Genomic DNA, 12,137 nt, shown 5'->3' on the forward strand with positions numbered 1-12,137 from the left:
ATTCACTCACAATAGAAATAAATGTTTAATGAGAATATTTTACAGCGCTTTGTGCAAATGTACGGGGCAAACTAAAGTTTCAATGTCAATGGATCAGTTGCACGCATGAGCAGTCAACAGCCTTGGGTAACAGAATTAGAAAAGACACTGTCCGAATTAGCTATCAACAGGTTAAATTATGCACGTGCGCATGGACATCGCTGCTTTAAAATTGAATAGGAGACTAATTTTCATCTCTGTTGAGATTAGCTACCCGAGGATGTGCGCACCATTTGGGCTCGTCGGGTTAAAGGGAAACTGAACCCAATTTTTTCCTTTCATGACCCAGATAGAGCATGACATTTTAAGCAGCTTTCTAATTTTCTCCTATTATCAATTTTTCTTCGTTCTCTTGCTATCTTTATTTTAAAAGCAGGAATGTAAATCTTAGCAGCCAGCGCATTTTAGGTTCAGCACCATGGATAGTACTTGCTTATTGGAGGCTTATATTTACCCACCGATAAGCAAGCATAACCCAGGTTCTCAACCAAAAATGGTCTGGCTCATATGCATCACATTCCTGCTTTTCAAATAAAGATAGCAAGAGAACGAAGAAAACATGATAATAGGAGTCAATTAGAAAGTTGCTTAAAATTGCATGCTCTTTCTGAATCATGAAAGAACAAATTTGGGTTTAGTGTCCCTTTAACGAAACTGAAGACCTTGCGTAAAGGGTTAGGGCTAAAATGTGCACCAAACACAACATAAATGCATTAAAGTAAACTGTTACACTCATATATTTACTATATAATACAAATTATTAATGTAAATATTAATAACACATTTTTATAAGGGTTAAAAGGTATATGGTATATGATAATGTGTTTGAATGTCTAAATATGTGTGTGTGTGTGTATATTTGTGTATACATGCACATTTTGATAATGGAAGTGAATTGCAAAGTTGTTTAAAAGTGTGTGCTCGCTCTGCATCATGAAAGTTTAATTTTGACTTTAGTATTCCTGTAATACCACCAATGGAATCCAGACCATTGTTTTCAAAGGGCAGCAGTATTAAAATAAAATGCTCTAATGACTTAGAGCAGTGTTTCTCAACCGCATTCCTCAAGTACTCCCAACAGGCCTGGTTTTCATTATAGCTGAACCAGTGCACAGGTGAAGTCATCAGCTGATCAGTAACACCATGGTTACTAACCTGCTCTCACCCATAAGCTGATTATTTCACCTGTGTACTGGTTGAGCTATAATGAAAACCTGGCCTGTTGGGGGTACTTGAGGACCGCGGTTGAGAAACAATGACTTTGAGCATTATATTCTTCTTTTAGAATGTTCCTATAAAAATACATTTTTACAAGTTTCTAAATTAATTCTCATGAGAGACATGGTTATCATTGTGTCTTAGTCAACTACAGCATTTAACAGAATTCCTAGGCAATACATTTTCTTTCAACCGAAAAGATACATATGCGTTAAAGTTTACTGTCTAACATAGCTTTAAAGGGATACTGAACCCAAATTCTTTCTATCATGATTCAGAAAGATCATGCAATTTTAAGCAACTTTTGTAATTTACGCCTTTTAGCAATTTGTCTTTGTTCTCTTGGTATCTTTATTTGAAAAGCAGGACTGTTAGCTTAGGAGCCGGACCATTATTGGTTTAGCACCTGGGTAGTGCTTGCTAATTGGTGGCTAAATGTATAAAATATACCAAGAGAACAAATAAAAATTGATAATAGGAGTAAATTAGGAAGTTGCTTAAAATTGCATGCTCTATCTGAATAATGAAAGAAAAAAATTGGGTTTAGTATCCCTTTAAAAGACGCAGACATATAAAGAGCAGTCACATGCATCTAAAATGTACTAATGTTTTTAACTAGTCTGAAATAAAGTGCATATTTTCCAGTATTTTAAGTTGAACAAATATTGTTTACTGGTGCTGACACTGCAATGTCAAATTCTACAGTAACTAAACTCATTGCAATACCACCAAAACAAATTTTGACAGCAGATATTAGCCAAAATCTTATGCATAGTCATTGAATCACCTATAGATCAAGCAACAAGGGCTACATAGTAAAACTGAAGCTTTGAATCCAGGGTGTTCTTACTGTCATTGTCCCAAATCTCTTAATAAACTCCATAATTTGTAGATCCTTGTGTGCACTTGTCACATGTTCCACTAATGTATACGCAATAAGCTGAATTAGTCAAAATATTTCACAAAACCACTGACACAATTAAAGTCAGATGTCCAATTATAATGCTATAAACAGAAGCTTTTGGTCAGTTAATTAGAAAGCTGACTTGCATAGTTATTCAGTGTTTGTTATAAGTCCTGAGATATACTAAGAAGGTAATCTTCTGAGCTCATCATGTAATCTGTCCATTCTTCACAAAGTTCTTTCATTGATGGTCCGGTTCCTCCATATTCTGGCGGAAGAATATTCTCTGAGAAGTGTTGGTGGAGACTTGATAAATAGTTGTTCCCATGCATGTGTATCTGAAACAAACAGCAAATTAAATAATTGCATTGCTACTATCAAATTATTTACTATCTACTATTTACTCTGGTCCCATGCTAAGAATAGAACACCATCTGGTATTAAAAGTGGAGGCAAAAAAATGTTAACCAGATTTTTGGCTGATTTTGGGGCCTATTTATCAAGCCGTCAACTGCAAATACGCTGGAATTCCGCAGAGTAATTGTGGCGAGCCTGATTCGCCTTATTTATCAAAGGCTACAGACCGGCAAAAGTAGAATTTTGTGACGCAACATACGATACGCCGGTCTCAGTCCGACACAGATCGATGCTTACGTCACTACAGATGTTCCGAATGCAAATTCGGCACTATCTGACTACTTTTGCTAGTTATCAAAAATCTACCAGATACGCTTGCCACTATTCCGGCCCAGCGTACCTGGTTTTCAATCCACCGCCCTAGAGGCCGCGGATGCCATAGGATTCAATGGGAGTATGAAAGCAGCGAAAGCTTATGTTCGCTGCTGCCCGATATCCCATTGATTTCTATGGGAGAAGAAAAGTTATGTTTACACCTAACACCCTAACATAAACCCAGAGTCTAAACACCCCTAATCTGCCGCCCCCTACACCTCAGCCACCTACATTATAGTTATTAACCCCTAATCTGCCGCCCCTACACCGCCGCCACCTACATTATACTTATTAACCCCTAATCTGCCGCTCCGACACCGCCGACACCTAAATAAAAGTTATTAGCCCCTATCCCGTCGCTCCCGGAGCCCACCGCAACTAAATAAAGTTATTAACCCCTAAACTCCTGGCCTCCCACATCACTACCACTTACTAAACCTATTAACCCCTAAACCGCCAGCCCCCACATCGCCATAAACTAAATTAAACTATTAACCCCTAAACCTAACAACCTGCTAACCTTACATTAAATATTAACTCATTCCTATCTTATAATAAATTTAAACTTACCTTTAGATTTAAATTAAACTATGAATTAATCTACCCTATTATACTAAAATTACATTAAACTATATTAAATTAATAATTAACCTACCCTATTATACTAAAATTACATTAAACTATATTAAATTAATGATTAATCCAACCTAACTTTTAAACTAAAATTACATTAAACTATATTAAAATAAAAATTAATCTAACCTAACTTTTATACTAAAATTACATAAAACTACAAATTAAATTAACTATATTATATATTTAAACACCTAACCCTACTCAAATAATTTAAATCTACACTAAAAAATTACAAAGTTACAAAAAACTAAGTTACAAAAAATAACAAACACTAAGTTACACAAAAAAATAAACACTAAGTTACAAAAAAGAAATTATCAAAGCTTTAAACTAATTAAACCTAATCTAAGGGCCCTATGAAAATAAAAAAGCCCCCCCAAAATAATAAACCCCTAGCCTACAATAAACTACAAATAGCCCTTTAAAGGGCCTATTGCGGGGCATTGCCCCAAAGTGATCAGCTGTTTTACCTGTAAAAAAAAATACAAATACCCCCCCAACAGTAAAACCCACCACCCACACAACTAACCCCCCAAATAAAAACAGAATTTATGTTTACCTGATAAATTACTTTCTCCAACGGTGTGTCCGGTCCACGGCGTCATCCTTACTTGTGGGATATTCTCTTCCCCAACAGGAAATGGCAAAGAGCCCAGCAAAGCTGGTCACATGATCCCTCCTAGGCTCCGCCTACCCCAGTCATTCGACCGACGTTAAGGAGGAATATTTGCATAGGAGAAACCATATGATACCGTGGTGACTGTAGTTAAAGAAAATAAAATATCAGACCTGATTAAAAAACCAGGGCGGGCCGTGGACCGGACACACCGTTGGAGAAAGTAATTTATCAGGTAAACATAAATTCTGTTTTCTCCAACATAGGTGTGTCCGGTCCACGGCGTCATCCTTACTTGTGGGAACCAATACCAAAGCTTTAGGACACGGATGATGGGAGGGAGCAAATCATGTCACCTAGATGGAAGGCACCACGGCTTGCAAAACCTTTCTCCCAAAAATAGCCTCAGAAGAAGCAAAAGTATCAAACTTGTAAAATTTGGTAAAAGTGTGCAGTGAAGACCAAGTCGCTGCCCTACATATCTGATCAACAGAAGCCTCGTTCTTGAAGGCCCATGTGGAAGCCACAGCCCTAGTGGAATGAGCTGTGATTCTTTCGGGAGGCTGCCGTCCGGCAGTCTCGTAAGCCAATCTGATGATGCTTTTAATCCAAAAAGAGAGAGAGGTAGAAGTTGCTTTTTGACCTCTCCTTTTACCAGAATAAACAACAAACAAGGAAGATGTTTGTCTAAAATCCTTTGTAGCATCTAAATAGAATTTTAGAGCGCGAACAACATCCAAATTGTGCAACAAACGTTCCTTCTTCGAAACTGGTTTCGGACACAGAGAAGGTACGATAATCTCCTGGTTAATGTTTTTGTTAGAAACAACTTTTGGAAGAAAACCAGGTTTAGTACGTAAAACCACCTTATCTGCATGGAACACCAGATAAGGAGGAGAACACTGCAGAGCAGATAATTCTGAAACTCTTCTAGCAGAAGAAATTGCAACCAAAAACAAAACTTTCCAAGATAATAACTTAATATCAACGGAATGTAAGGGTTCAAACGGAACCCCCTGAAGTACTGAAAGAACTAAGTTGAGACTCCAAGGAGGAGTCAAAGGTTTGTAAACAGGCTTGATTCTAACCAGAGCCTGAACAAAGGCTTGAACATCTGGCACAGCTGCCAGCTTTTTGTGAAGTAACACAGACAAGGCAGAAATCTGTCCCTTCAGGGAACTTGCAGATAATCCTTTTTCCAATCCTTCTTGAAGGAAGGATAGAATCTTAGGAATCTTAACCTTGTCCCAAGGGAATCCTTTAGATTCACACCAACAGATATATTTTTTCCAAATTTTGTGGTAAATCTTTCTAGTTACAGGCTTTCTGGCCTGAACAAGAGTATCGATAACAGAATCTGAGAACCCTCGCTTCGATAAGATCAAGCGTTCAATCTCCAAGCAGTCAGCTGGAGTGAGACCAGATTCGGATGTTCGAACGGACCTTGAACAAGAAGGTCTCGTCTCAAAGGTAGCTTCCATGGTGGAGCCGATGACATACTCACCAGATCTGCATACCAAGTCCTGCGTGGCCACGCAGGAGCTATCAAGATCACCGACGCCCTTTCCTGATTGATCCTGGCTACCAGCCTGGGGATGAGAGGAAACGGCGGGAATACATAAGCTAGTTTGAAGGTCCAAGGTGCTACTAGTGCATCCACTAGAGCCGCCTTGGGATCCCTGGATCTGGACCCGTAGCAAGGAACTTTGAAGTTCTGACGAGAGGCCATCAGATCCATGTCTGGAATGCCCCACAGTTGAGTGAATTGGGCAAAGATTTCCGGATGGAGTTCCCACTCCCCCGGATGCAATGTCTGACGACTCAGAAAATCCGCTTCCCAATTTTCCACTCCTGGGATGTGGATAGCAGACAGGTGGCAGGAGTGAGACTCCGCCCATAGAATGATTTTGGTCACTTCTTCCATCGCCAGGGAACTCCTTGTTCCCCCCTGATGGTTGATGTACGCAACAGTTGTCATGTTGTCTGATTGAAACCGTATGAACTTGGCCCTCGCTAGCTGAGGCCAAGCCTTGAGAGCATTGAATATCGCTCTCAGTTCCAGAATATTTATCGGTAGAAGAGATTCTTCCCGAGACCAAAGACCCTGAGCTTTCAGGGATCCCCAGACCGCGCCCCAGCCCATCAGACTGGCGTCAGTCGTGACAATGACCCACTCTGGTCTGCGGAAGGTCATCCCTTGTGACAGGTTGTCCAGGGACAGCCACCAACGGAGTGAGTCTCTGGTCCTCTGATTTACTTGTATCCTCGGAGACAAGTTTGTATAGTCCCCATTCCACTGACTGAGCATGCACAGTTGTAATGGTCTTAGATGAATGCGCGCAAAAGGAACTATGTCCATTGCCGCTACCATCAAACCTATCACTTCCATGCACTGCGCTATGGAAGGAAGAGGAACGGAATGAAGTATCCGACAAGAGTCTAGAAGTTTTGTTTTTCTGGCCTCTGTCAGAAAAATCCTCATTTCTAAGGAGTCTATTATTGTCCCCAAGAAGGGAACCCTTGTTGACGGAGATAGAGAACTCTTTTCCACGTTCACTTTCCATCCGTGAGATCTGAGAAAGGCCAGGACAATGTCCGTGTGAGCCTTTGCTTGAGGAAGGGACGACGCTTGAATCAGAATGTCGTCCAAGTAAGGTACTACAGCAATGCCCCTTGGTCTTAGCACAGCTAGAAGGGACCCTAGTACCTTTGTGAAAATCCTTGGAGCAGTGGCTAATCCGAAAGGAAGCGCCACGAACTGGTAATGCTTGTCCAGGAATGCGAACCTTAGGAACCGATGATGTTCCTTGTGGATAGGAATATGTAGATACGCATCCTTTAAATCCACCGTGGTCATGAATTGACCTTCCTGGATGGAAGGAAGAATTGTTCGAATGGTTTCCATTTTGAACGATGGAACCTTGAGAAACTTGTTTAAGATCTTGAGATCTAAGATTGGTCTGAACGTTCCCTCTTTTTTGGGAACTATGAACAGATTGGAGTAGAACCCCATCCCTTGTTCTCCTAATGGAACAGGATGAATCACTCCCATTTTTAACAGGTCTTCTACACAACGTAAGAATGCCTGTCTTTTTATGTGGTCTGAAGACAACTGAGACCTGTGGAACCTCCCCCTTGGGGGAAGCCCCTTGAATTCCAGAAGATAACCTTGGGAGACTATTTCTAGCGCCCAAGGATCCAGAACATCTCTTGCCCAAGCCCGAGCGAAGAGAGAGAGTCTGCCCCCCACCAGATCCGGTCCCGGATCGGGGGCCAACATTTCATGCTGTCTTGGTAGCAGTGGCAGGTTTCTTGGCCTGCTTTCCCTTGTTCCAGCCTTGCATTGGTCTCCAAGCTGGCTTGGCTTGAGAAGTATTACCCTCTTGCTTAGAGGACGTAGCACTTGGGCTGGTCCGTTTCTACGAAAGGGACGAAAACATAATTTATGTAAGAACTTACCTGATAAATTCATTTCTTTCATATTAACAAGAGTCCATGAGCTAGTGACGTATGGGATATACATTCCTACCAGGAGGGGCAAAGTTTCCCAAACCTTAAAATGCCTATAAATACACCCCTCACCACACCCACAAATCAGTTTAACGAATAGCCAAGAAGTGGGGTGATAAGAAAAAGTGCGAAGCATATAAAATAAGGAATTGGAATAATTGTGCTTTATACAAAAAAATCATAACCACCACAAAAAAGGGTGGGCCTCATGGACTCTTGTTAATATGAAAGAAATGAATTTATCAGGTAAGTTCTTACATAAATTATGTTTTCTTTCATGTAATTAACAAGAGTCCATGAGCTAGTGACGTATGGGATAATGACTACCCAAGATGTGGATCTTTCCACACAAGAGTCACTAGAGAGGGAGGGATAAAATAAAGACAGCCAATTCCTGCTGAAAATAATCCACACCCAAAATAAAGTTTAACAAAAAACATAAGCAGAAGATTCAAACTGAAACCGCTGCCTGAAGAACTTTTCTACCAAAAACTGCTTCAGAAGAAGAAAATACATCAAAATGGTAGAATTTAGTAAAAGTATGCAAAGAAGACCAAGTTGCTGCTTTGCAGATCTGGTCAACCGAAGCTTCATTCCTAAACGCCCAGGAAGTAGATACTGACCTAGTAGAATGAGCTGTAATTCTTTGAGGCGGAGTTTTACCCGACTCAACATAGGCAAGATGAATTAAAGATTTCAACCAAGATGCCAAAGAAATGGCAGAAGCTTTCTGGCCTTTCCTAGAACCGGAAAAGATAACAAATAGACTAGAAGTCTTACGGAAAGATTTCGTAGCTTCAACATAATATTTCAAAGCTCTAACAACATCCAAAGAATGCAATGATTTCTCCTTAGAATTCTTAGGATTAGGACATAATGAAGGAACCACAATTTCTCTACTAATGTTGTTGGAATTCACAACTTTAGGTAAAAATTCAAAAGAAGTTCGCAACACCGCCTTATCCTGATGAAAAATCAGAAAAGGAGACTCACACGAAAGAGCAGATAATTCAGAAACTCTTCTAGCAGAAGAGATGGCCAAAAGGAACAAAACTTTCCAAGAAAGTAATTTAATGTCCAATGAATGCATAGGTTCAAACGGAGGAGCTTGAAGAGCTCCCAGAACCAAATTCAAACTCCAAGGAGGAGAAATTGACTTAATGACAGGTTTTATACGTACCAAAGCTTGTACAAAACAATGAATATCAGGAAGAATAGCAATCTTTCTGTGAAAAAGAACAGAAAGAGCAGAGATTTGTCCTTTCAAAGAACTTGCGGACAAACCCTTATCCAAACCATCCTGAAGAAATTGTAAAATTCTCGGTATTCTAAAAGAATGCCAAGAAAAATGATGAGAAAGACACCATGAAATATAAGTCTTCCAGACTCTATAATATATCTCTCGAGATACAGATTTACGAGCCTGTAACATAGTATTAATCACGGAGTCAGAGAAACCTCTATGACCAAGAATCAAGCGTTCAATCTCCATACCTTTAAATTTAAGGATTTCAGATCCGGATGGAAAAAAGGACCTTGTGACAGAAGGTCTGGTCTTAACGGAAGAGTCCATGGCTGGCAAGATGCCATCCGGACAAGATCCGCATACCAAAACCTGTGAGGCCATGCCGGAGCTATTAGCAGAACAAACGAGCATTCCCTCAGAATCTTGGAGATTACTCTTGGAAGAAGAACTAGAGGCGGAAAGATATAGGCAGGATGATACTTCCAAGGAAGTGATAATGCATCCACTGCCTCCGCCTGAGGATCCCGGGATCTGGACAGATACCTGGGAAGTTTCTTGTTTAGATGAGAGGCCATCAGATCTATCTCTGGGAGCCCCCACAATTGAACAATCTGAAGAAATACCTCTGGGTGAAGAGACCATTCGCCCGGATGCAACGTTTGGCAACTGAGATAATCCGCTTCCCAATTGTCTACACCTGGGATATGAACCGCAGAGATTAGACAGGAGCTGGATTCCGCCCAAACCAAAATTCGAGATACTTCTTTCATAGCCAGAGGACTGTGAGTCCCTCCTTGATGATTGATGTATGCCACAGTTGTGACATTGTCTGTCTGAAAACAAATGAACGATTCTCTCTTCAGAAGAGGCCAAAACTGAAGAGCTCTGAAAATTGCACGGAGTTCCAAAATATTGATTGGTAATCTCACCTCCTGAGATTCCCAAACTCCTTGTGCCGTCAGAGATCCCCACACAGCTCCCCAACCTGTGAGACTTGCATCTGTTGAAATTACAGTCCAGGTCGGAAGAACAAAAGAAGCCCCCTGAATTAAACGATGGTGATTTGTCCACCACGTTAGAGAGTGTCGAACAATCGGTTTTAAAGATATTAATTGAGATATCTTCGTGTAATCCCTGCACCATTGGTTCAGCATACAGAGCTGAAGAGGTCGCATGTGAAAACGAGCAAAGGGGATCGCGTCCGATGCAGCAGTCATAAGACCTAGAATTTCCATGCATAAGGCTACCGAAGGGAATGATTGTGACTGAAGGTTTCGACAAGCTGTAATCAATTTTAGACGTCTCTTGTCTGTTAAAGACAGAGTCATGGACACTGAATCTATCTGGAAACCCAGAAAGGTTACCCTTGTTTGAGGAATCAAAGAACTTTTTGGTAAATTGATCCTCCAACCATGATCTTGAAGAAACAACACAAGTCGATTCGTATGAGACTCTGCTAAATGTAAAGACGGAGCAAGTACCAAGATATCGTCCAAATAAGGAAATACCACAATACCCTGTTCTCTGATTACAGACAGAAGGGCACCGAGAATCTTTGTGAAAATTCTTGGAGCTGTAGCAAGGCCAAACGGTAGAGCCACAAATTGGTAATGCTTGTCTAGAAAAGAGAATCTCAGGAACTGATAATGAACTGGATGAATCGGAATATGCAGATATGCATCCTGTAAATCTATTGTGGACATAAAATTCCCTTGCTGAACAAAAGGCAATATAGTCCTTACAGTTACCATCTTGAACGTTGGTATCCTTACATAACGATTCAATAATTTTAGATCCAGAACTGGTCTGAAGGAATTCTCCTTCTTTGGTACAATGAAGAGATTTGAATAAAACCCCATCCCCTGTTCCGGAACTGGAACTGGCATAATTACTCCAGCCAACTCTAGATCTGAAACACAATTCAGAAATGCTTGAGCTTTCACTGGATTTACTGGGACATGGGAAAGAAAAAATCTCTTTGCAGGAGGTCTCATCTTGAAACCAATCCTGTACCCTTCTGAAACAATGTTCTGAATCCAAAGATTGTGAACAGATTTGATCCAAATTTCTTTGAAAAAACGTAACCTGCCCCCTACCAGCTGAACTGGAATGAGGGCCGTACCTTCATGTGAACTTAGAAGCAGGCTTTGCCTTTCTAGCAGGCTTGGATTTATTCCAGACTGGAGATGGTTTCCAAACTGAAACTGCTCCTGAGGACGAAGGATCAGGCTTTTGTTCTTTGTTGAAACGAAAGGAACGAAAACGATTGTTAGCCCTGTTTTTACCTTTAGATTTTTTATCCTGTGGTAAAAAAGTTCCTTTCCCACCAGTAACAGTTGAAATAATAGAATCCAACTGAGAACCAAATAATTTGTTTCCCTGGAAAGAAATGGAAAGTAGAGTTGATTTAGAAGCCATATCAGCATTCCAAGTCTTAAGCCATAAAGCTCTTCTGGCTAAGATAGCCAGAGACATAAATCTAACATCAACTCTAATAATATCAAAAATGGCATCACAGATGAAATTATTAGCATGCTGGAGAAGAATAATAATATCATGAGAATCACGATTTGTTACTTGTTGCGCTAGAGTTTCCAACCAAAAAGTTGAAGCTGCAGCAACATCAGCCAATGATATAGCAGGTCTAAGAAGATTACCTGAACATAGATAAGCTTTTCTTAGAAAAGATTCAATTTTTCTATCTAAAGGATCCTTAAACGAGGTACCATCTGACGTAGGAATGGTAGTACGTTTAGCAAGGGTAGAAATAGCCCCATCAACTTTAGGGATTTTGTCCCAAAATTCTAACCTGTCAGGCGGAACAGGATATAATTGCTTAAAACGTTTAGAAGGAGTAAATGAATTACCCAATTTATCCCATTCCTTAGCAATTACTGCAGAAATAGCATTAGGAACAGGAAAGACTTCTGGAATAACCGCAGGAGCTTTAAAAACCTTATCCAAACGTATAGAATTAGTATCAAGAGGACTAGAATCCTCTATTTCTAAAGCAATTAGTACTTCTTTAAGTAAAGAGCGAATAAATTCCATCTTAAATAAATATGAAGATTTATCAGCATCAATCTCTGAGACAGAATCCTCTGAACTAGAAGAGTCCAAAGAATCAGAATGATGGTGTTCATTTAAAAATTCATCTGTAGAGAGAGAAGATTTAAAAGACTTTTTACGTTTACTAGAAGGAGAAATAACAGACAAAGCCTTCTTTATGGATTCAG

At 40.1% G+C, this 12,137-nt stretch overlaps 1 protein-coding gene across 1 annotated transcript in view; it reads right to left on the reverse strand.

Annotated features, from left to right (window-relative positions):
- Positions 1-402: 402 nt before the first annotated feature.
- TTPA (alpha tocopherol transfer protein) overlaps positions 403-12,137 on the reverse strand; it is a 274,300-nt gene continuing 262,565 nt past the window's right edge. The window contains exon 5 of the mRNA XM_053715072.1: positions 403-2,499. Within this exon, the coding sequence (XP_053571047.1) occupies positions 2,326-2,499 (174 nt within the window). The 3' untranslated portion in view covers positions 403-2,325. The remainder of the gene's footprint in view (positions 2,500-12,137) is intronic.

Source organism: Bombina bombina, chromosome 5 (genome assembly GCF_027579735.1).
Source record: "Bombina bombina isolate aBomBom1 chromosome 5, aBomBom1.pri, whole genome shotgun sequence".
NCBI lineage: Eukaryota > Metazoa > Chordata > Amphibia > Anura > Bombinatoridae > Bombina > Bombina bombina.